Below are 27,392 nucleotides of genomic sequence, written 5' to 3'. Positions count from 1 at the left end.
TAATGCACACCTTTTCGAGTGGAGAAGTAATTTGGACCTGATCATTCACTGCAAGTTCACTTTAATCAATGTAGAGTGAATCAGGCAGGCTAAGGTCAGACCTATTTTCAATTCAAAGCTCAACCAAGGCTTTAGTTTGAGTTTCAGAACAGATAAGGGGCTTACACAAATAAAGTGTGTGTGATTAGTAGACAGAAGGTGATGGAGACATTGAAACACTGTGAAGAGAGTGATGGCAAAAAAGAAAAAAGAAGAAAAAAAACATTAATTTTTATTCAGAGCTATGCTGTTGACTTAGTTGTTCCCATCAATACTTACAAAGGCCAGTTGTTAAATTAGTTTGAATTCTCAGAAAAATTGGCCAAGGTTAGGCTGGAAAGATTACCTAAAGAAGGTTTTCATGTATGGTCCTTTAATTATAGTAAAGGACCATAAATGGTTCCTTTAATTATATTTTATATCTAAAAAGAAATAAATTGAAGCCTATTTTTGGGAACATTAAAAATTTTCAATTTATTTATTTGTTGCTACAGTTAAGTGCATTCCCTTCCAAATATTTATTTTAATTTATTACAGAAAAAAAAAAAAAAAAAATATATATATATATATATATATATATATATATATATATATATATATATAATTTTAAAAATGGTCCTTTACGAAAATCTGCATGTGTGTGTGTGTGTGTGTGTGTGTGTGTGTGTGTGTGTGTGTGTGTGCGCGCGCGCGCGCGCGCGTGCATACACTTATTCATTCAGAGTATGTTCAAATCATGTGTACAACATGTAAGATTATGTTTTTTTTCCTTAAAATTTTTAATTTGAGTTTTTAATTATATTTTCTGTGTCATGGTCATTAAGAAATAATTCCAATATGCTGATGTGCTCAAGAAACCTTTCTTATTATTAGCAATGATGAAAACAGCTGTGATGCTTAATATTTTGTGTAAATCGTGACAAAAAAAAAATTCAGGATTCTTTGATGAAAAGAAAAATGTATTTGAGATAGAAACCTTTCCTAATATTACAAATATCTATATACTTTGCATTGGTTTAACAATGAATAAAAGTATTAATTTATTTCCATTTTTCTTTCTTTTATTTTTTTTTTACATAATGAAAATGGATGTTCCTGAATATCTTGATGATTCTAAAATATTATTTATTTTCTTCTGGTATGAAAAATGACCAGAATGAAACAAGAATTTTTTGTTTGTTTTTTTTGTTTGTTTGTTTGTTTGTTTGTAAATGACATTCAAACATTGTGTAGGTGCAGGTTTTACTGGTATTAGTTGAGCTGTTAACCCATTGTGACTGAAAACTCATTGTGACTGTGACTAAATAATTAAATCACAGAATATGCAGCTGCATAATCCAATGTATTTTAAACATCAGTTTCCTGTATCTGAAAATCACCTGGTTGACTCGAGGCCTAAAGAGACTCAGTCAAATTGAAACTCCAATGAGATAAACACAACATGACAAATCACAAAGCTTTGTCAACTTTCCCATCACATTAGCAGAATAACAAAGCATATCATCACACCCAGATAACTGTACAGCCTACAAATGAAATTAGCTTTGGGATCAAGAGAGCACATCAGGAAATATTGTTCGTTTGAGAGTTCCCTAAGGCTCCCTTGCTGATTTAGGCAAATATCACAAAGTTTTTGGCCCAGGCATTAAAATGTTGCCACGATAAGCATTTTGTTGACTTGCTGACCTTAAGGGTCATTATTGCTGTATTATGATTGGCTGACAGGTCTTTCAGCCATGCAGATTTCTTTGTGCACTCTTCCTAGAATACAGTGGACTCACAACCACACACTGTATGAAGATAAGAAGCAGAGGCGCTTAATATTTTACTAGCTGGCTGCTAGTGAGTACCATGGGGCTTGCACCCCACCAACAGACAAAGATAGAACTTGAATGTGGGATGCCCCAATCTGGAAAAAGCACAGAGACTGCATAGCAAGCAATTAATCAAAACACACATAACTGTATGGTCAGAAACAAACTCTACCTATGCTACAGCTAAACAGAAATGCTTAGCAAACACACTTAAATATATACATGTGTGTATTGATATATACATATATATATATATACTTGCACTACTGTCTGTTCATCCAGAAACACTGAAAAATCCATTTGCACACTGAAATATTGCACACTTTACTGTCCATTGCACTATTGTAAATGATGTTCATATGTTCATAGTTCTGCCTATAGTGTACATACACTTTTACATAATCGATCTGTATAGTATGTTCATAGTGCACCTATCTGTATCATGCTGATAGTATTTAAAATCTGTAAATTATGTCCATAATTCTTATCTGTATAGTTATTGTACATATTGTAGACCTTGTATATTCTGTACTTACTGCTTATTCCACTTCTGGTTAGATGCTAACTGCATTTCATTGCCTTGTACCTTAGATGTGCAGTGACAATAAAGTTGAATCTAATCGAATCTAATATAAATACTGTATACACAGTACAAGCACATATATTATGCAAACACAAACTTTCAGTTTGCATGTGATTAATCCATTTGACAGCAATAATAAAAAGTAACAAAAACAGTTAAAGAGAACATTGTTGAGCAATGGTAAACCAGAAAGATGGCCCATATTTGATAAAATATTTTAAATATTATCAAATGTATTATTGCATTTCAAGCCTGCTCTATAATTATGCACTATATTTAAATATTGTATTCATATATAAATTTACTAGATTTAACTAAAGTGTTCAACAAGATTGTCTTTAAATCAACCTGTTTCAGTAATACATTATACAGTAAATTTGATAAAATATTAAATATTTTCAAATGTAATGTTGTATTTTAAGTCAGATTTGTAATTTTGTACTATATTAAAACTAAATTGTACTATATTAAAACTAAATTGCTCAACAAGATTCTCTTTTAACCCAACCTGTTTCAGAAATATGGACTGAATTTCTAAAATATGAAACATTACATTTAATTTAGCATTTTAAGCCTGATCTATAAAGGAGTTTACATTTGAATTAGTATATATATACTGTACATTTGCATTATGAGCCCTAAAGAGAGTTTAAATTGCTCAACAAAACTTTCTTGTACCAACCCTTTAAAGAAAGATGGACCAATTTTGTAAAACATATTACATCTTTTAAATGTATTTCTGCATTTTAAAACAGACTTACAATTTGTACTTTTTTTTTATCCATATACAGTATACAAATCAATCTTAATCTAAATTGAAGATTCTCTTTAAACCAACCCTTTTCGGAAGGATGGAACAAATTTGATAAAATATTAAATATTATCAAATTTACTGTTGAATCTTAAACCTGATCTATTTCACACTTAACTTTAATTTTACTTTACATTTTAATGTTAAATGAATAATTTAGCACACGCACTGCAAATGCTCACAACACAACCAAATAAAGAAACGCGATGCAAATAAAATTATTGCAAAAAGCATTTGCAGTGCGCTTTCTTTATTTGTTTGCATTGTGAGCATTTGCAGCACCTGCTGTCAAACTGAAGAAGATGTTTTCTTGATTTTCTATTTGCATGTGTTTTCTGAAGCTGCAGCGCGCTGAGCTCTCTCGGCCACTGTATATTGCTCCCCTTGAGGCAAAACTGAGAATGCAATTTGACGACTTGCACTGAGAATGTTTCTAGCCACGCAAATGCCATCAGATTCATTGAAAGTTTGAACTGTGAGGCCAAAAACATGATAACAGTATGACATTTCATAAGAGGAGAGGAGCCCTACCATGCTCTAATTGAATATTCTGATCTTTTTAAATCCAGAAAGATGGAAAACGTTCAACCGACAAAATTAAAGTTGTAAATATCTTCCAGAGCACATTTGGACTGAAGCGAATAACCAGATATCTTGCAGCAGCAAAATGTCACAGACAGCTGAGCTGTGGGACCTCCACATGGCACAAACACACACAGCAATATTGCCACGTATTTGCTGAGGCTAGTCATGGCCAAGAATAAACAGACACCTAAAGGTTGGGTGTGAGATCATATAGGAAACTAGATAAATGTCATTTCACATTTCTTTAACCTTTGCACTGATATCAACACCTGCCTGGGATGGAATCATCATGTAAATGCTGACTTTGCGTGCTAGGGCATAATATCCATGCACTGCATCTGACTTTTTTTCTTTATTGTCTAATAGCACATTGACAGCACCTCCTAGCTATGAAACAGTTTTTGCCTCGCACCAACAAATAATGTTGCTGACAACAAACAGAAAAAGAGGGCATACTGTGGATAGATCAAGTTCTTGGGCCTGCTATACATTTTTTATAAATTGATCTTTTTCTTTATCTTCTTCTACACTCAAAGTTTCAGGCTAAATTGCTTAATGCAGATTTTTGAAGCCATATTCTACAAAACTAAATAAAATAAAACAAAAATAAGTATTTTTTCTTGTTTTGCAGGGTAAAAAATATTTGAACAAGATCAATTTAAAGACGTTTTCTAACATAACGCAAGTTTGTCAGTCCACAGTGAATATATAAACTGCTAAAGAGATAAGTAACACTTTACAATAAGGTTTCAATAGCTAACATTAGTGAACAATATTTGTTAACATGAACTAACCATAAAATACACATCTAAAGCATTTACTAATTTAAGTTAATGTCAGCATTTACTAATACATTACTAAAATCAATTGCATGTTTACATTAGATAATGTACTGTGAACATTAACATTTTTAATAACTAGCATTTAAAAAGTTTAATAAATGGTGTAAAAATATATACTGTAAATTAACTTATGTTAAAAAATGAGACCCATCCTGTAATGTGTATCAAGCATGATGCCACTGAAACAGGAACAGAGTAAACAAAAAATCCAGTAACTGTACAAATTCCAAATGGTCTTCTCTTTTGACATCTATTTGCATACTGAATCATTATTGGTCTATTTTCAGTATCAACCGTAGAGACCTTTTACACCATAAAAGAAAGTCTGGTGCTTTAACAAAGAATCAAAGCTTAAAACCTTAAAACTACTTTTCTTATACTGCCTTGAAATTTGTCTTTGCTTTACTACAGCAAACGCTCTTTTAACATCCTTTAAAATTTTGCTATTAAAAGAAAAAGAGAACTAAAAATGCTTTCAAGCTGAATATCAAATGAGGACCATTTTGTCACGACAGAGGCAAGGAATTACATTCAAAGCGCATTTAGCACTCGCGGTATAGAGAATAACCGCCACATTGATATTTGCGATCAGCCATGCAGCCCATTTTTTTTCCTGGTGTCTTCAGATGGAAGTGGTACATGCACACTGAGACGCACTTTGGCGGCACTAAAAGAGGGAAACCACCAACTGTCTATTTAAACTTCAAAAGGAAGCCGTGTCGGCTCTCTGATCCCAAAACATTGGCACAACATTTGGAAAAAACTAGCAAATGAGGACAAGAAACAACATCAAGAAGATGTGTTTTTCTGACATGCTCATATCTCTCTTTCTCTCTTCCACACTCACTCTCCAACTGTTCTGCAGGGGAAAAGAGGAGGAGCTCTGTAATTCTCATTGCAGAGGAGCCATGCACAGCAGGAAAGTAGTAAAGGGAGGGAGAGAGGAAGAGACCTCTAAAAACACAAACTAATTTACTCCGCAGCAGCCTCTGTGTCCGCAGGTATGCGGCAGTGAGATCACCACAAAGGTCTAAGATAGAGGTGCTCAACTGTAGGAAACAGATTACACATCTTTGGACATAGTACAAAATAATTGCAAAACACTGTATTTCTATGTATAATATATATATATATATACATATATATATAAAACACTGGTTTATATATACTGCAAGTCAGTGTTTGATTTGTTTTTTTTTTTGTAATTATAATTTCAATACTGTGTCCAATGAAAAATCGGTTTCATATATATATATATATATATATATATATATATATATATATATATAGCCTTTAAAAAGATCTTAAATAAGAGTGGAAAATCCTAATTTCATAAAGTCATTATATGTTACAAGCATTACTAAAAATGAACATCGTCCTCAGTATTTTTGCCTTGTTTTCCAATACAAACGTCTAAATATCCTTAAATCAAGATACATTTACATGAGGTGCAAAATAAAGATATTATTTTCTGAGAAACTGAACAAGTTACAAAACTGAACATCTGTCAACATGGTATGAAAACTTGTTTTCCCTTCAAATTAAGTTGTTTTTCCACTGGCAGATTTTTTTTTCTTTCTTTTTAATCAAACTCCAGTATGATGAACTTTACAGAATAAAATACTTCTGTCATTTTGCTTCTCAAGTATATGCATCTTTATTTAAAGGGTTAGTTCACCCAAAAATGAAAATTAGGCTGCGCTTTTACTCACCCCCGAGGCATCCTAGGTGTATATGATTTTCTTCAATGAATCCAGTCTGAGTTAAATTAAAAATAGTCTTTGATATTTTTAAGCTCTATCATTCGTCAGCGGGCGTTGCATTGCTTCAGTCTAAAAGATGTGAAATAAAAAACACCTTTCCATAAAAAAATTGTCTTACACGGCTTCGGGGGGTGAATAAAGGCCTCCTGTAGCGAATCGATGCATTTTGTATGAAATATATCCATATACATAATGTAATAATCACTGTTGTAAATGGAAGCAGTTCCAGGGGAATTATGTATGAGGTCAGCTTTGGGCATGCGCAGCTCATTTTTCTTACAAAAAATGCATCGAATTGAAAGATGAGGCCTTTGTTCACATCCTGAAGCTGTTGGAGACACTTTTTTATGAAAGGGCACTTTTTATTTAACTTCTTTTGGACTGAAACAATGCAACACCCACTGACTACAATGACAGAGCCTGAAAGATCAAAGACCATTTTTATATAACTCTGACTGGATTCATCTGAAAGAAGAACGTCATATACACCTAGGATGCCTAGGTGCTCACCTAATTTTCATTTTTGGGTGAACTAACTCTTTAAGAATCTTTAGACATTTGTGCTAGAATATGACTAAAATACTGATAACGAACATCACATTTTTTGCAGTGTGATCAGAAAGTACAGTAGCTACTGAACAGACTGTCTGTGAAGGGATTGATCATGGGCATGTGCACACAACACACATTTTCCACCATTACACATACAAACTAAATGCCGGCAAAAATATACCATCCTTATAATAGTTGTATGTTTGTAGTGCTAATTTTGGTGTTGTGACATCCCAGTTTTTATCTCAAGTTGTTAGCTTTGTTTTTGTTTGTTAAATGTTATTTATTTAAATGTTTAATGTTCAGCACAAGAAAGACCAGAATACTTTACATAACAAGTGTTTATCTCATTTAATTTAATTATCAAGGTAACTTCAATACATTTCAAACAGCTAGACATACCTTCTGGTGCACCTCTCACTTTGACAAACTTGTCCACATGGGAAGTAGCCATATTTAAGCTAACATTTGCTCATGGCCGATTTCTCCATCGGTTTTGACATCTTAGGGGAGGGAGAAAACCATGTATGTAAGTGATTCCTTTAAGTCATATCTTTATTGAGCATTTTAAACTGTTATAAATGTAGGTGACGTATGTTGTAGAGCCAAACTATAATGAAGTTATTATGGTTTTATCTTATCACCTGACTGTAAATTATAGAATTTCCCCCCTAACATGGTATGTTCCAAATATAGGAGGAGCCCAAGCTTTAAAAGGCAGCCATTTTAGGGGAGAAAAGGGTTGTATGGAGAGGTTGAATTACACCTGTATTTTTGGGCCTGGATATTGGCATAGCCAAACTTACATTTGTTTGTATATTGTAAATAACTTGATTTATTTCCGTAGTTTTCATAACCACTCTGAACTGTGCAATTTGTTCCCTACTGTCTTATTTACACCTGGCTGCCGGTACATCCTAACAGCTACCAATAAGATATTTTTTTGTAAAATGAATTAAAAATTATTGGAGATACATATTTATGTATTAAGTTCCGGTTTATTCCTTAAAATTTCACTTGGTCTTAAAAGTCTTTTAAATTTGCCTCCATAAAACCATTACTATTTAGGAATTGATGCACCAGTTAGCTTTTATGGATGAGAAACTTACCAATAAATAACAAATTCATCTTTGTCTGTTCCACACACAAAGCTACTCCATGCCGTCAGAAGAATCAGAATCTAGTGCACGAGTCGTATGCACCACTTTTATGTAGTTTACGTTTTTTGGCTGTAAGCATGGACTGTCATTGTATGGAAACTGCTGCATAATGGATGAACAACAGCATAAGTGTGATTCACCAGTATATTCTGAAATATACTATAACAGATGAATCTGCATCAAAATACAATAGGGTTTCATTTGACAGCATTTTCTCCCTCTTATGCCTTGTTACCCTAATCTATGTACAATTATATGGTTAGTTGCATTTTAGAATTTGCATTAGGATGTTTTTTTTATTTCCTAGAACTGTTCTGCAACTCATTTTCGGGTCACAGCCCACCAGTTAGGACCTCCTGGTAGAAATCATGCACACTTACACTAGAAATACACTCAATTCAATATAGCTTTGAACTTATTTTGGATTTGACATTTTCCTCAATATTTACACTGAAGTGCTCCAATGTATCTCTCTGAGAGCCTCTCGACAAGCTGCATACTCATTACACGATCCATTCACCAGTTTAGTTTAGTTAAGGCTAATTTTATTTTGATGACACAATTACATGATTACCATGATCTTTCCAAAAACAATGAATTGTGGATTATTATTTTTTGACTAATTTTATTTAAATGAGACAAAGTACAGTCATTATGTATCACAAACTAATATCTTGAGCTAAAAAAAAAATAGTAATTTACCAAATCTAGGAACTAATCATATTGTTTAATTGCGTTCGCTATTTTATTGTATTCCGGTGGACTGTTGCGTAAACAAAGCTGAAATATTTTCTCCACAGTAATCAAAGTGCACTCCTGCTGCCATCAGAGCATACTGACTCGTCTGTCAAAAGTCTCAGAGGTTTGGCATGCAATGCCCTCGCATCAATAATGCAGAATGTAAGCTGCAGAATGTATGCTGATGAACGTGATTAGACTCATCAATTATGCAGTGGTTCCGACCTGTGCATTTTTCCGCTCAGTCTTTTTGTAAGTGACGGTATCCAATCTGTGTACTAGGTACACAGTGTTTTGAATCAATTGTCAATTTCTTGTCACATGCCAAAAGGAGAAAACTGTTCCAAACTCTTTGAGGTCAATACTGCTGCATTTCTGTGGGCACCTGCAGCAACTGTGGCACTCAAGGTGGGAGAGACGCGGATGGTTGAAAGCCAGCATTTCCGATAATCACACCTTTAACTATAGAGTCTGCACCTGATAAAACAGCCTAGCTTTTTTCCTGAAGATTTAGCTGTGAGCCTACAGGAAAGTTTTGTGCCTTTGAACATCTGTACAAAACCCAACACAGAAGGATAAGGAGCTAGGGCGTTGTTATTTTCTGAAGCCATTTGGTGTTGCACTTCCAACAGTACGAATTGTGCCTTTAAGATGTGCAAATTACTGCGAGTCTCTGTATCAGAATAAAGAGAGGAATGCTCTCATTAAAGCAATAGGCAACTAATGAAGGAAAGATGCAAAGAGGGAATCATCAAAGGTAATAAAGGATGGGTCTAATGAGAGCAAAAGAGCAAAGCAAGGTGAATATTTTACCATAGAAATCTAATTAAATGCCCAAGCAATCACCCTAAAATGAATTAACCTTATTAAGTAACAACTAGTGGACAGTCGGCTTTTGTTGTTGAAATATTTTATTATTATTTATTGGGACAAAAAATAAATAAAAAATAAAAAGCAAATCATGCATGCTAAGAATGATATTATGGTGAGTAAACAATGACAGATTTAAAATTTTGAGTGTACTATTTCTTTGAATATGTTTTTGAGTGCAAAACACAATGACAGCATTAATAATGGAAAAGCAAAACAAAACGCACTAAAATTAATACCAGCCTTTTATCATTCAGCATATAACCCTTTTAAATGCATGAGTAACTGATGAGTGATAATGAAAGTGAAGTCTACTAAATACAAAGCTGGCTAATGCTTTTGTCGGGGACAATGTTTTTGTGAATAAAAGGGACATGATATTATGCATGATCTGTCTCTCTGCAGCTGTTTGATTTCCCCTGGCTCTGAACTCAGTGAAACACTGGTGCAATTTGTCAACTGAAAATACAGCCTGAAAGACATCTACACCAGTGAGAGACTCCCAGTCACTCTGCCGCCTTGCTGAGATGCCGTTCTCCCGAAGAGCTGGGCAAATAAATGCAACACTTATGAAAATAGATCTCTCAACTGGGTTACATGTCAGACAGTGAGCCGGTTTATTTTGGGGAAGATGAAGCCATTCAGTTCATCCTAGAAATCTCCCAAGACATACTGACGAGGCCATTGACAAACTATCTCAGGCCCTGTATTCTAATTAGGCCCTCTTGCGAAAAAGAAGCGCTCTCTTCACGCGGCTAACTTTTATTTTAGTGGTGCACTTCAAAACCCCAGATACTGGGAGAATCAATTAAGACAGAAGTGCAGTTACAGAGTACATGAGATGAAACGGGGGGAGAGCCCTGACCCACTTTCAGGTACTCTAGTGCAGAGATAAGCATCTTTACAGGCCTAGGGGAAAATAAAAGGGTGCGAATGTGAGAGCAGTTATAAGCCAGCAGGTCCAGGGGAGGCAGCTCTCCTCAGTAGGTGCCTTCCTGAAAAAAATGAAAGACTTGATCTGCTTGCATTAGTCGTGTAGGTTCTTTAAGTGCCGTGAGAACGGCTCTTCATAAAAACCTCAACCTGTTATTTGAAATAACCTACTCTCAATGTTTATACAAAGACGATGTGTTGGTGAACCACTCGGGAAAGTGGCTTGCCGAGCTACAAGAAACACTAAAAAAAAAAAAAAACAGTATTTAAAAACACTAAAGCTAACTACAATTTAAAGGGACAATATGTATTTTTTTAAATATCCAGTTATCTATTTACTGTATTTAATTTGTAATTTAATCAGTTCAGATTTTTGGCACAAAAACTTTTTCTTTTTTTGAATAAACAAATTAGATTAAATCTATTACTGTACTGTACATCTAAGCTAAATATAGCTACTGAATACATCCTAATTTATAAAACTGAATCAAATCATAATACTGAACAAAAACATTTATATAAATTTTTATATTTACTTAATTTTTTTGTAAATATTTGTAAACTTGTGAATAGACTAATTTGTGAATCATCTTTTCTGAATCATTCATTTACATGAACTGTCCAAAAAAGATTCATATGAATGAATAAGTTCAATAATTTACAATGAACTAATGCACTATTCATAAATGCTGATGCAATTTTTGTTCTCTGTTCACTGGTAGTACAGTTGCATGCATGAAAAATGTGACATTTAAAAAAGCGATGTCACACTATAAAGTTACTAGAAAACCTACACTATTTTAAACTACCTTCAAACTACTAAAAGATTAAAAGTATAGCTGCAGAACAGAGCATACAGAAGCCCAGAACTGAATTTTTCAAAGAAGACAGGTCACAAACCATAATTCTAACCGATTAGACTATTATAGGTGGCTTAGCATGAAATGCATCTGCTAAATGGCAAGTGAGTGATTTGCATGACAATATCTTGATTCTGAGTATTAGAGCTCAGCTTAAAGACATAATGACAAAAGATTTAATGCTTCTTCCAAACACAATCTCAATTGGTTAGTTCTGTCCACAGAAGGGCAACCATGGTTATCCATTTTCAGGAAATATGGATATAGATGAAGTTCAGACAGGCCTTTCAGAGCATACGATCCAAAACATTAATCCCTGCCATTCACTGGAATACCAAGTAACACAGGAATATTTTACAGCTGTCTCCGCACATTGCTCAAAAGTCCTCGCAGTGCCTTACCATATTAAGATGGAATGGCTTTATGTGATTGAAAGCTGTTGGTTAATGAGCCTGTGAGAGGTTGGGGTGATCACAACAGTGCATCTATGCTGCTAGTTTCTCGATAATGGCATCGACACCAGCAGCTCTAGTAATGATCCAGCACAAGGTGAATGAAAGAGAGTCTCGCTTAGCCACTCAAATTCCAGCCGAATCAGAATGACTCAGATGTTTGTCTTGAAATATACAGTATATAGATTTATTTCATGTTCATAATTTGATACAATATGCAACCCAGGTGCGATCATTATGAAAGGGGGAAAAAAACAACACAAGTGCAGTGTGCATGTCAGTGCACTAAATGAGAGTAATTCATTAAAAAAAATGAATTGTTTCCAACCAAAACAGCATTACCATGCATTATTCAATTGTTAATTAAGAGTTTATTTATAATTATTAGCTGTTAGTTAATGTTGTGGGACCTTCATCTGCATCCTGGCTGGTGCTTCTGAATATAGAAGCAGCTGTCATCTGTCTTGTGCCATCCCAGCTGTGGAGACTATATATAGATGAGCTTATCTAACAGATCTTATCACACTCAAAGCATCTACAGACTTTGTGACTGCATTGCAAACAGTGAAAGTGAACTGGCGTGTCAAACAAGAGGAGATATCTGGCAGCATTTTCAGCGCACTAATCCTAAAGTTGAAATAAAATGGGCTTGAAACTAAAAAGGGATTTCCTATAGTTCAGCCATGCTTCAAGCAATCTTGAACCCAAGCTTGCTCAAAAAACACAGCCTACAACAGAGAGGGACAAGAAGGCTTTTGCTGGTGTAGCAGGTCTGATTGCCTCAATCAATGTGCTTCTACAACAAATCAGCCTTCCAGTTTAGTCCACATCCAAAATCTTTGTTCTTATCCTCTTAACGAACCTTTCCATTTGCTAGGTCGGACCTTGATTTAGTCCCTTCATCCACATTAAACAACACATTGTAGAAGCCTGATGTAAAACCTTTGATGATGAACCATTTTAGTATCTAGATTTAGCTTCACATGCAGCTTAGCAGCTCAATCTGTAACCTGCCCTCTGCCACAAAACCTTAACCTCTCATATCTTTCATTATTTCCCCTCTCAAATGCTAAAATTTTCTACTTAATCAGCCGCTAATTAAAATATGACTCCAGAACCCCTTATGGGGATTGTTACTCTGGAAAAAAAACCTCAAGGAACCATATAACATGTCTAATGAATGACTAATCAAGGGACTAAATTGTCAGATAAACCCGTTTGGTCTAGTTTAATGTCTGGAGTGTCGCCTCTGTGGAAAAAGGCTCTATGTGAAGAAGAATTGACAGTGCTCTCATTTTTATCAGCAGCTAAACCCTCATACAAGCCCTGAATAATAAGTATGCTGATGCCAAATGTACTAATTCTGAGGGATTTTGCTGCAAACGATCTTTGTTTTCTTGTGTTTTCTGAAGCGCCTTCAAACCCACTGTTTAGATAATTTCTCTGTTCATTTTTCTTTCTACCGCACTCTTCTTTGTGTTCACTGTAAATGTTTAGTCCTTACAGTTTATTGGATGCATAATTCATTTTATGTGTGTTGTGCCACTATATGGGTCTTATATTTCAGTGAAATGAGGGGATATATCTGGGTGATGGATCACAATGCTAGGCTCAGGTCTCTGGTTGTCATGGAGATGGGTATGAATGGTAGACATATCAGTGTTTCATGGCGTCTTGTCAGAAATGGTGCACAAACCAGGATTATGCTCTCTCATCCACAAACATTTACAAGAAAAATGATGTATGTGCTCATGTCCTCTGATGTGAGTGAGTTTATTTCTGATGTTATTTGAACAATGGTTGTGGAAAGAAAATGCAGATGCGATATGTACTTTTATAGAAAGCAAAATTGCTAATAAACATTTGCAATATTCATTGATTTTCTTTTATCTTATTTTGCTGTTCCCAACATGTGTACACAAAGTGTGGAGGAAAAAAAAGAGTGTGCTGCCTCAATTTAGAGATATGTCAGGGATTTATCAACATTTAATGTGTCAACTGTCCACAGGAATACTGCATTTTTTCTTCATACCGAATCAATCTATTGCATTAGGGAGCGGTGGAAGAGAGGAAAAATGACTGCAAGGTCCCTGTATAGAAAAAATATATATACATCACTCATAAATCTTACAGGAAACAGCAACAAATGATCTAAATTATTTTTATTTGAAGAGCAGCTGGTAGAGACACTATGACTCATTTAACAGAATCTAAGCTACAGTATATTCAAACCTTTATCAGATGGACACAAAATAGAATGCATTTGAATTTTGTTTTTGTTTTTTTAATTTAAAATTAGGATTTACAGTATATTACAGTTTCCCTGTGCCTTCGTGTCGGGGATAGGTCTCTCACTGTCATTTGTGCTTACGAGCCGAATGGCAGTGTAGAGAACCCGGCCTTCTTGGAGTCTCTGGGAGGGGTGCTGGAAAGTGCTCTGACCGGGGACTCCATCGTTCTACTGGGGGACTTCAACACTCACGTGTGCAGCGACAGTGACACCTGAAGGGGGGTGATTGGGAGGAATGTCCCCCCTGATCTGAACCCGTGTGATGTTCTGTTATTGGACTTCTGTGCAAGTCACAGTCTGTCCGTAACGAACACCATGTTCAAGCATAAGGGTGTCCATCATTGCTCTAGGCACCAGTACACCCTAGGCCGGAGGTCGATGATCGACTTTGTGGTCATTTCGTCTGACCTCCGGCCGTATGTCTTGGACACTCAGGTAAAGAGAGGGGTGAAGCTGTCAACTGATCACCACCTGGTGGTGAGTTGGATCCGATGGTGGGGGAGGAAGCTGGACAGACATGGCGGACCCAAACGTATTGTGAGGGTCTGTTGGGAACGTTTGACTGAGCCCCCTGTCAGAGAGATTTTCAACCCCCACCTCCGGCAGAGCTTCGACCAGATTCCGAGGGAGGCTGGAGACATCGAGTCCGAGTGGACCATGTTATCCACTTACATTGTAAATGCGTAAGGTCTCCTGTGCCTGTTGAGGCGGCAATCCCCGAACCCAGTGGTGGACACCGGAAGTAAGGGATATCAAGCTGAAGAAGGAGTTGAGCTGCAATGCGAAGCTCTCGATTTACCGGTCGATCTACATTCCTATCGGCATGAGGACCTATGGACATGAGGGACCATACAGTATGTCTCTTGGCTGGCTTGGGAATGCCTCGGTATCCCCCTGGAAGAGATGGAAGAAGTGTCTAGGGAGAGGGAAGTATGGGCATCTCTGCTTAGACTGCTGCCCCCGTGACCCAGCCCTGGATACGTGGAAGAAGATGGATGGATGGATAGATGGATGGATAGATTTGCAGTATAAACATTACTTGGAAGACTTGAAAAAACCTGCCATGTGGTTAATTTAATTACATTCAAAGTCTTATTATAAATAATGAATGCTGCTTACACTTGATATTCAGGGAATATTAATTTGCATTCATTTTCAGAAGTTAGTGTACATTTAAAACAAATTTTGTCAAGTTATTTAAAAAAGTGAAAATATTATTTCATTAAAAAAATATACACATGTAAGCTATGCAAGACAAAAAGTTTATAAAATGTCATTTACATCACAGAATGTTAATAAACGCAGTACATACATTGAGATGTGGTTTATTTTATTTTTTATTTTATTTCATTTATTTTATTTTATTTTTACACACTGTACACTGAAAACATACATGATGCTGTCAAATTAGATTTTAATATGATTCTTAGCAGAATGACTGTAGCCAAAAACTAATAATGCATACAAAACTAATAAAGCTAAAGAAAATTTTAATGAAAAAGCATTTTGTCTCAAACATGAAAGGATTTTAAACTAATCATAAATCATAAAAAATGCATTCCATATATTATGTATGACCGTGAATAGAATGCACTGTATAGTAAGGCAGGATTTAAAAGGAAAAACAACAAAAACAGTACATATACTGTATAACAATACATGAAAGTTTAACTGTTTAGAATACTGAGGGGAAAAGCATCAAAAAACAGAGTGAATCGGAAACAAAATAGCAATTTAGAAACAAAAAGTAGAACAAGAAAATCAATAATAAAATGTAGAGTTGCTTCCTGTTTTTGTACAGACGTCATTTGCTGAATAGACAGTGGTAGTCCAAATGCAGTGTCAATGTGAAGTAGCAAACAAATATTAAAAGTGTTCCTTTTCAAGGAATGGGTGAATTATTTTGTTATTTTTATTTATATATGTATATACTATATATTGAAACTGAATTTATGAATATGATTAAGCTGGACCTATGATGAACAAGCACCATCTTTCACTGATTCACTACCAAGTTGCCAGCTACAATGAAACTACTGATCCTTTAAATGTCACACACAAAGATAACTTTTTCTCATCAAAATAATAATTTTGGCAACAGTGAAAGCCGTCAACATTTTCTACAGCTAAGCCTTTGGCAGCTTGACATCGCCAAGGGTTTATTCCATACAAATTCACACCTCAGGCCTTTCCAAACATGTTCCAGGAATTGAACAAGGCTTACACAATATAAATAAGGGAAAAGGACAAAGGAAAAGTCTCTCCTGCAAGAGCCTGTGTGTCAAAGCCTTGCAGCTTCTTTGCCCAATCCTGCCAGGCTTTTCAGTTGCTGTTTTTAATTTTCCAGACTCCCCAGTGCTTCATTCTGAGAACCACCCACGAGTAAGCCACGAAGTTCATTTCCTTCCTTAGTGCAGATCTTTTGGGCAAGTGTGAATACAGCAATCCCACTCGAGTGCGGACCAAACAACTGCACCAAGACCCAGCTGAAGAGAAAGTCTCGGTCCGGTTCCAAATCAACTCTGGTACGCTTGAGAATTTCTGTCCAATGAATGCACATGTGTGGTTTTGATTACAATTTCTGCTTCACTTGGAAAAAGGGCAGTGTGAAAGTGAAACACACCAAACATCAACAAAAAAATCTACATTATATGAATGTACTTCAAAGTATTTGGTAATACAATAGCTTTGCGAGAAAATGCTAATTATTTATTTTTAACTGACCGGAGAAGTACTTTTATAAGAGAACACACATTTTTTGAGTGAAAGAACACAAAGGCATTTTCCTACAAACTTTACCTCTGACTTTTTTTTCATCAAGTGCCCCAAAGAATCTTTGCATTCTCTCGCGAAACATTTGCGATCTCTTGAAAAAGTATTGCATTTTAGCATTTTTTTAAGCAAACACTAAATTTATTGAGTGGAACAAAACCATTTTCCTTCAATCCTGTATTTTTTTTTCCATCACAATCCTCCAAGAAACTTTGGGCCCTATTTTAACGATCTAAACCCAAAGTGTAAAGCGCATGGTGCAGGTGCACTCAGGGTGTGTCCAAATCCACGTTTGCTATTTTAACGATGGAAAAACGGTTGGCGTGCTCGGGCGCATGGTCTAAACGGGTTGTCCCTATTCTCTTAACAGTGTTGTGGAGTAAGTAGTTACATGTAACGGCGTTACGTAATTTAATTACAAAATTATTGTAACTGTAATTAGTTACAGTTACTACGAAAAAATGAGTAATTAAATTACAGTTACTTATGAAATTTTTAACGATTACAAAGGGGATTACATTTGAATATTTACACACATCCACATACAGATTTAACTGATTTCTTTCCCAAATTGCACTGACTATTCTGAGACATACCGCCCTAATAATTTCCGGGATGCGGTTCGTAGAATCCAGTCATAAAAACGGAATGCCTAACGCGGACGGAATATGCCACATTTTGGATGACTAAATCAAAAGTAGGTCAGTACACTTGAATCAAAACATGACATGGACTAGTGTCTGTGAATATTAAGCCCCAAAAATGCAATATATGACTTCCACATTCTGCGTGTCTGTGGAAATCAGGCGCGGGCTGGACACCGGGAGAACCGGGACAATTCCCGGTGGCCTGGCAGCCGATTTTACCCCACTATTTAATATCATTATTGTATAATTGCCTGCCAAATGTACTAAAGCGATCATTTGCGAATCCGCCATTTGATAATTAAATCTCTAATAGCCTAAGTCATGAATTGTTAGTCATGAATTGTTAGTCATGACTCGCGCGCTCTCCGCGCCTCCGCCAAACGGTTTGGATCAGACTCAGAGTAATCAATGCGAGAGAGAGAGAGAGAGAGAGAGAGAGAGAGAGAGAGAGAGAGAGAGAGAGAGAGAGAGAGAGAGAGAGAGAGAGAAAGAGAAAGAGAAAGAGAAAGAAAGAAAGAATAGAGTGGACAGCTGGAGCAGAGAAGCAGAACTCCTGTTCAGGGTTTCAGGTCAGTTTCATCTGTAAAGATGCTTTTTTGTCTTTGTTTTTTCATTTATTTAATCAAGCAGCAGCACGTTGCTCATCAGTCATCACTCAAAATACTATATAAAGGACATCATTATTATCTGTTGTAATGTTATAGTAGGAATTTAGCTGAAAAAAAATTCAGATTTTTTTATAGGTTTAGGGGGAGCTACGACAGACAACACCACAACCCTTACGAAAATTAACATTTTAATATTTAACTATAAATCCAGAGAAAATGGTTACTATTGTTTAACTGTGGTTACCAAAAATGTAAAATTATTTTACAAATGTATTTATTTAAAAATAAATACAAATCCATTTGCAAAAAAACAAAAACAAAACAAGGTTATTTTACATGACTCGTTTACATGACTCGGAAAAACATGACTCGTGTACAGTATTAGGATTTTTCTATAAAGATATTGTAGTATTGTAGAGTATTGTATTGTAAAGTATAGTTTTGTTCAATCTTGAGTATTAAAATCATGAGAGAGATGGATAACAGGGCAAAATAAAAAGACTGAAGAGAAAAATAGAAGTGAAGGTGCAGTTCAGGAGAGAACTTTAAATTATTTTGCATGTCTCCAAATTAAAGATTTAAACCTTTTTTTATGTCAGGTCCATACTAAAAAATAGTTTTGTCCATGAATTTGTTTGTATGAGTTAGAATTTTCCAGTCTGAATTTTTTTCCCAGTCTGCCCCTCCTGTAAATTAATGCCAAAGACATGGTTTCATTTACTAGACATAGGCCTACTGAAGCTCGCACTGTTTTCAACCTCTGCCATCTCAATATACTGTAGGAATACACGAGCACATAAACAATTTCTAGAACTGCTCTGTGTCACTTCATGTGCATTTTACTTATTTTGAGAAAACTATCATCATATACAAAGAGACACCAATGTTTCAGGAGTTTATTACACAGAATATGTCACATGCTTATTAGATAACTGTATTTAAGTTCATGTATATGCTTTTATTTATTATTCTTTAATTTTCACAAATTTAGAAAAGTAATCAAAAAGTACTCAAAAGTAATTAGTTACATTACTTTAATAAAGTAATTGAAAAAGTTACACTACTATTAAATTTTAAACAGGGTAACTTGTAATCTGTAACCTATTACATTTCCAAAGTAACCTTCCCAACACTGTCTCTTAATGAGTAATGGGCGTTTTTTGGCCGTAACGTGCAATAAACCAATCAGAGTCTCATCTTCCATTCCCTTTAAGAGCCAGTTGCGCTCGTGCCATGACGGATTTGCTATTTACAAGGCAGAATTTGGCAAGCGCAAACACAGAACGCGTCTTCAAGACGAAACGGAGCTACTAGTGTGCGAGCAAATAGATTCTGATACATGTGATGACTATCCATTATGACATGCAGGCATTTACATATATATATTTTAGCCTACAAAAAAAATCTTATGCATTGCAATCCTTTAATTTTTAATAATTGGCATGTTTTTGTGCTGCTGTGCGTCCCTGTGTTTAATAAGCAGCATGTACGGTATTTAAAATTTAAATAACAAATTAATTTTTGTTTGAGCTGGTCTATGGCGCAGTCTATTTTCAGCTCCTTAAAATAGCACTGCGCTAGCAATGCGCCTGAACACACCTCTTTTTAGACCAGCACGCCCATGGGCACAAAAATTTGCGCAAATGCATTTGCTAATTAAACGACGTGGCGCTGGACAGGAAAATGCGAATGCTGGACTGAAACTAGCAAACACACTTGGGTCGCATTGCGCCGGTTGTATGATAGGGCCCTTTGTGTTCTCACACAAAACATTTGCATTCTCTTAAGTATGGCGTGCCCCGGAGTTTGGAGAAAACGCAATACTTTTGCGAGAGAGCTCAACGTTAAGTTGGAATAAGGTGAAAAATATGAAATCGGTCCAATTTTTTTTTCATCTCCCTGAGGGCTCCATAACTTACTGTTGTTCCAAACCTGAATGACATTCTTCTGTGTAACAGAAAGAGTTCTTCAAAATATCTTCTCTGGAAATAAAATCGATATGAGGGAGAATCAAGGTATAATTTTGAGGTTAACTATCCCTTTAAGGCTTCTCTGCATCATTATTTTGTTAATAAGTCAATGCCAACGATCACCACAGATTAAAAGTCGAAAGATTTCATCATTCCGAAACATGTTTCATGAGCTAATATTTCATACGCCAATAAAAGTGCTTAAAAATGAAAGCAACTGCCAAGGTGAAGTGGTGGTATTATGCATCCTCGCTAAGAAATCTGAAATCAAATTAAATTTCTTGCTCTGTTTCAAGTCAAAGGGACTTAGAATCTGCTCATTGTGTAGTCCAAACATTCAACTCCCATTAGCTTTTGTGCTGCACATCATTGGTGACAGACATTTTCCTGTACTACGGTGTTGCTGCCCACGCAGGGCCTGTTCCTCAAGCCCTCTGAGGCCATCAAAGGTCGGACCTCTGGAGATGACTACTCCCACTCTAGCTGTGCCAGTGACTGCTTCCGTCACGCTCCAGTTCCCCAGCTGTCTTTCTCCTACAGGCCTGTATGAGGAGGTTACTATAATACCAGCTGACATTCTGACAAGCATGTGATTGTTGGTAGTATACAGGGAAGGAGGAGGGCGCACACTAGCTCTCTCTCTCTCTCTCTCTCTCTCTCTCTCTCTCTCTCTCTCTCTCTCTCTCTCTCTCTCTCTCTCTCTCTCTGTCTCTTGTCGGGACCTTTACCAGTCTTTTTAAAGCCTGGAGAAATGTTTGTTGATGAATGCAAGTCTCCGAAATGGCCAAAAGAGCTGACATGGCAGGGCTGGAACAATGGAAGCCTGGCTGGATTCCAGGAACGTGACAGCTTCTGCAGTTACACCTGGTGACTCATGCTCTCCTATTACTTTAAGCAGTCACTGTCATCTGCGTTAAATACAACAGTAATCGATAGATATTTAATCATCTTTAATGATCATTTTGCTAGTCTGTTTAGTATTCTGTGCAGCTAAAAGTTCTAGCAGAACCTTCGGTTTTTAAAGCTGTGTGTGCACATCTTGAAAATGTGAAAATAACGTCTGAAATAACGCACATTAAAATGAAAGCAAGTTTAAACAACATTTCTGTGGCACTGTGTAAACATTGTGTTATTTATCTGAACATAACACTGACTCTGGACAGGATTCCTCAATCTTAAATTTCTTAAAATGTGGTCTCAATTCAAAGAAATACTTAAATAAACACAATAAGGCCAACTGTATTATATTCATTGCATTATATTTTGTGGTTAGTAACCTTTCAGTAGAATTTTAAAATGTCCAACTTCATGGTGCATGTGTATTTTTGCTTCAAAATCTTTATTATATTGCTGCAAAATAATTATTATAAGTAAATATAAATAAAAGTAAATATAAGAATAGTTTTAATATTGTTAGTTACATTTCAAGATGAATATATACCAGACTAAAGCAACTTAATACAAACAATACAATACAACTTTACTGTAGCTACTCGCTGCCTTTTCTGCCCGCAGGCTCTCAACTGCTCACAGTTGCTGCTCTGCTATTGTATTGTCTATTGTGGTTCAGATACAAAAAAAAAGAAAAACGTGAGGAATTTAAAATAATGCTGCCAATTTCAGGATGGATCTATGATTCTGAACATGCCAACACCAGAAATACTGTCGAGGGCAACTGGACAGGATCACTAAAGTGTGCAATTATTTAGATGGAATCATCCAAGAGGCTTAGGTAGCTTATATTAGGTATGAATTTGAAAAGAAGTGTCACACTCATTCAGATTTGTGAACCCAGTGAATGTTAAATGTAACATTAATAACGAATGTATTCGTTGATTTGCAATTGACCTATTGGCTCATCTGCGTTTGAGGGGAGGGGCTTACCGATATGTCAATTGAAGGAATAGTTAATTCAAAACAAAAATAAATTTGCTGAAAATTTACTCACCCTCAGGCCATCCAAGATGTAGATGAGTTTATTTCTTCATCAGAAAAGATTTAGAGAACATTACATCACTTGCTTAATAATGGATCCTCTGCAGTGAATTGGTGCATCAGAATGAGAGTCCAAATAGCCGATGGAAACATTACAATAACCCAAAAATAATCTACAAGACTTCGATCCATCAATAAACATTTTGTGAAGTGAAAAGCTGCATGTTTAAAAAAGACAAATCCATCATGAGTCCTGCATTCATAATATTGCTTTCTCCAGTGAAAAGTTTGTCTCATCTGAATCAGGAGAGAAATATGCTCAGATCGAGCACAGTTTAGATGAAAACAGGAAACAATGAATGTGTTGGTGGATTTTCATGGGAAATGACAACAGGACATGGAGCTTTTCACGTTTCACTGGAGGAAGCATTACGGTGGATTATCGACTGGTATTTTGGCCAGAAGTGACAGTTTAAAGTTAAAACGCCTTCCTGATGGATTTGTTAATCACTAACTTTTCAATTCAATAGACATTATTTGATGGACCGGAGTCTACAAATCTGTTCTGATGTGGAATTGAACTCATCTACATTTTGGATGGCCAAAGGGTGAGTAAATTTTCTATTTTCTTTAAACTATTCCCTTAATGGTAATTCTAAGTAAATGTAAATTTAATTGAGACATGTCTGTCTACAGTAGGCAGAAAGCATACATTTTTTGCATACATTGCCGCCTTGACAAAAAAATTAAATAAAATTGGGTGCAAGGCACCCCTGAATTTTAAGATATTGGACAAACTTAACTATAGAAGAAGCTCTTAAAAGTGCTTAAAGAAAACCTCTCACAGAAATATACAAAAGTAAGTGACTAGCAGTTTTCATGCAGCATGAATGTTGCTGCTCTGCTCACCACCCTAAAACCTGTAAACTGTATTCTATAGCTCTTATTATCTGGAAAAGTGAGATAAAGAAAATGCCACCCACAGAAACTTTTGTGTGTCCACTTCATTTCAGTTTTTGCAAGAGCCAGAAATATCCAAAGCAGACAAAAGCATATGCTTAGAAAAAAAAGAAAAAGAAGAACAGAACAATGCAAAAACCCCAGTGAATGCTAAACGCAGGCAAATATGGCTCATTTTTAAATTAAATGACATCCATGAAACATTTCCCACTGACCTGAATAGAAAGATGAATTTTTCCCAGTTTTTATTGTACTCTCAGAAAGCTGATGCAGAACTTCCACTGACAGCCTCTTTGTGTTTGTGCAGTATATGCACAATGTAATCCACAAGCGTGATGCAACTTGGTTTGAGCAGAATTTCTATCTTGTTTCTCCCAGGCACCAAGATAATCAGCAACAAGATGCAAACAAAAACCCAAACAGAGAGATATTGTTTGACTGAATTAATTTTCTGATAACAACATGTGATCATGTAGGTGTTGCTAAGCCCTCAAACCCTCCATGAACTCGACTCTTATTTAGTAAGATTTAAAGGTTAAGTGTGTCATTTGTGTGTCACTAGTAGAACCACATGGCATTGCAGTCTGTTTGAGTGAGTGCAGGACACCGACAATACCTGGAGAAAAGTTATCCGTTACCATTTCCTTTGATTTCAACAGCAGTAATGAAAGTATGAAGTCTGATATGAAGCTGACGTCATGATTGCCCGATGGCACCACAAGAGTAAACACATGCAGTTCCAAGGCCTTCACTAGCGACTATCCTTAGCTGTGACAGGAAACACCTAACTCGATTTCATGTTTAAGAGCCCTCCAAAAGCAGTCATGGACTGGTGAAACATCTACTACAATAAAATATTAGCTATATTAGACTGTTGTCATGGCAATATCTGTGATCAAAAGTGAAAAGACACAAAATAATTTTTTCACTAACAGTCATTTGGCCTGTTGATTTCAATCACAAAATACCTCAAATTAGGACAATTGTCATGAATTTGTTCATTAAAAAGTAAAATTTCAGAACCAATGTTATCTATAGCTGGTTAGATAAACAAGTAACCACATTAAAGCCACAATGACTTTCATTTACACTCGTGTTGCTATTGTTAACTAAACTTTGAAAATTAATACAAAGTAATAATCATCATATTATAATAAATATAATACATTTATTACAAATTTTTGTGAATGTTTCAATAAAGCTGAATTTAAATACTAAATATAAATATGACATGAAAAAGTTTTCCCATGCAATATTTACATTTAGTATTTTATTTAAAAATACTGACTTGGAAACTAACTGAAATAATGTTTGAGTTGAAGTTCTAAAATATTTAAAAGATATTAAAAAAGATGAAGATGACGAAGAAGAAAAAAATTCAAGCTATAGAAAAATAAAAAAATTTAAATGACAAAAGCACAAAAGTCTTTAAAAACTTAAATTAAAATAGAAATATAACTGAAATAAAATAACTGAAAATATAAAGCAATAAGCAATAAATACTGTAATAGCATATAAATACCATGGGGAAGTCATGGCCTAATGGTTAGAGAGTCGGACTCCCAATCGAAAGGTTGTGAGGTCGAGTCCCGGGCTGGCAGGAATTGTGGGTGGGGGGAGTTCATGTACAGTGCTCTCTCCACCTTCAATACCATGACTTAGGTGCCCTTGAGCAAGGCATCGAACCCCCAACTGCTCCCCGGGCGCCGCAGCATAAATGGCTGCCCACTGCTCTGGGTGTGTGCTCACAGTGTGTGTGTGTGTGTTCACTGCTCTGTGTGTGTGCATTTCGGATGGGTTAAATGCAGAGCACAAATTCTGAGTATGGGTCACCATACTTGGCTGAATGTCACTTCACTTTTTTGGGGGAAGTCGTGGCCTAATGGTTAGAGAGTCGGACTCCCAATCGAAAGGTTGTGAGTTCAAGTCCCGGGCTGGCAGGAATTGTGGGTGGGTGGAGTGCATGTACAGTTCTCTCTCCACCTTCAATACCACGACTAAGGTGCCCTTGAGCAAGGCACCGAACCCCCAACTGCTCCCTGGGCGCTGCAGCATAAATGGCTGCCCACTGCTCCGGGTGTGTGCTCACAGTGTGTGTGTGTGTGTGTTCACTGCTCTGTGTGTGTTCACTGCTCTGTGTGTGTGCATTTCGGATGGGTTAAATGCAGAGCACAAATTCTGAGTATGGGTCACCATACTTGGCTGAATGTCACTTCACTCACTTTCACTAAATAGTAGTAAAAAAAATACTGATTTATACAAGACTCAACCAATGAACTGTTCTCAGAAAATGTCAATTTTTTTTTAGATCCATAGATCCATCCTGAAATGCAGTTTCGTGAATTCTTTACTCTTTAAATAAAGCTATAAAACAATTCTGGCTCTAACTTACCCCATATAGTTTGACAAATAAATGTTTTCAGTCAGAATAAAGAAATAGGCCGTTTGGAAGCATACGGTTTAATTACAGCATTTAACACCAGGGTATAATGGGGTCATGTTAACCAGCCAAACCATGACCTCTTGCTTTGAGCACCCACTGCAGCCACTTTCAGGCATCAAACTATTTCACATAATGCTTTTTCAACAATACCTGTTTAACTAATATTTTTGTGGCACCAAAATTACATAATGTACTTTTAAACAGCTTCAGCAATACAATAATATTACTTAAAATGCTTCAAGTACTGTATATAAATAACATTTATGTAAGTTGTCTCACTTTGCACTGTAGCTATGGTATAATGATTTCATTCACATGGTTCTCTAACACAATGAGATGAGCTGGAGCATTTCCATGACATTTGCCAAAGTAATAGTTATAAATTGCATATGCAAGAGGTGTCAGACTGGCGCCTTACTGATGTTTCACAACACAGTCAGTGGTCAACCTTGTTTGGAATCCTGCTGAGTGTTTATGCATGGATATCTCTGGCATGTTATCCATTATATATATATTTTTTTTTTTTCATTGCGCAACAAGTGCCGCCAACTCCGTTTGTCAGTGACAAATGTGAAAGGCTTCCTAAGAGCAGGAGGAAGCAAATTGCCTGCAGCCATTTTAAGCTCTTCCAAGAGGGAATCAAGACACTGACTCTGTACACACGACAGCTCAGAAGCCAAAGACACTGGAAAGCCACTGGTATGCATATACTGACATAAGGGAAAGTGTAAGACCGGATTTTTTATGGACTAAGATGGTGCTTTTCAATCATCTAAGAGCTTAAGCTACCCCCTCAACACAACAAGAGCATCCCCCGTGGGAAAGACAAAGAGAAAACACCCACGTCGCACTGCCATAAGCTTTCAAACGTCACTCATTTTACTGCCTCTCCCCCAGTATATGTGTGTGTGTCCTTGGGGAATTTGCCATTTTACAATTATTACTGTCAGATAGCATGCAGCTGGAGGAGCTGAATACCAAATGAGTAATCCATGTTCTGAAATATGACAAAAATACATTAACATGGTAAATTACTTTACAATTTTCCTATTTGTTGGCTCTGATTCACATTTGATCAAATGTGTATTTTTAATTCAGAATCCATCACCTTCAACTGAAATGCACTTAAACCACACTTAAAGCACATGTTGACTGTTTTACTGTAATCCATGTGGGTAGTGTTATGACCCTGATTGTATTTGTAGATAGATGAGGCTCAGCAAATGACAACAAGGATCTCTAAGATCACAGAAAAATACAATCTGTAGTTAACAAGCTCTTAACTGATTGATCACATTAAAGATATGAATGGTTGTCCTTTGTTTATCCTCATGTATAAATATATAAAAGAAAGGTCATAACACAACATTTATATCCAATCAGAGTATTTATCTGGCATGAAAACAACAAGGATGTCAATTAGAATAACAGCATTAAATAAAATTAGATTGATAATAGGACAAAATGCCACCAATGACACTAGAAAATGGCATCATTTTTTACCTCAAAAAATCATGATGATGGGCAGCAGCATTTAGTAAAATATATTTATAAAATTAAATAAAATGTGGCTGTTATATAAACAAACAAATAAATCAGTTATGAATAACAGCAACATATATACTGTATGTTTATATATATATATATATATATATATATAGTACAGACCAAAAGTTTGGAAACATTACTATTTTTAATGTTTTTGAAAGAAGTTTCTTCTGCTCATCAAGCCTGCATTTATTTGATCAAAAATACAGAAAAAAAA

General features: G+C 35.9%; 2 protein-coding genes across 2 annotated transcripts in view; one reads left to right on the top strand and one right to left on the bottom strand.

Annotated features, from left to right (window-relative positions):
* The window catches only part of LOC132151620 (metabotropic glutamate receptor 4-like), a 172,210-nt gene that overhangs the window by 131,692 nt on the left and 13,126 nt on the right, over positions 1 to 27,392 (bottom strand). The gene's annotated exons all lie outside the window — the stretch shown is intronic.
* The window catches only part of LOC132152240 (uncharacterized), a 59,387-nt gene continuing 44,052 nt past the window's right edge, over positions 12,058 to 27,392 (top strand). The window contains exons 1-3 of the mRNA XM_059561058.1: positions 12,058 to 12,099; positions 14,302 to 14,484; positions 20,705 to 20,833. Coding sequence (XP_059417041.1) covers positions 12,058 to 12,099; positions 14,302 to 14,484; positions 20,705 to 20,833 — 354 coding nt within the window. The remainder of the gene's footprint in view (positions 12,100 to 14,301; positions 14,485 to 20,704; positions 20,834 to 27,392) is intronic.

Source organism: Carassius carassius, chromosome 10 (genome assembly GCF_963082965.1).
Source record: "Carassius carassius chromosome 10, fCarCar2.1, whole genome shotgun sequence".
Taxonomy (NCBI): Eukaryota; Metazoa; Chordata; class Actinopteri; order Cypriniformes; family Cyprinidae; genus Carassius; species Carassius carassius.
Note: the sequence above shows the minus strand (reverse complement) of the source record. Positions and strands in the feature narration are given on the sequence as shown.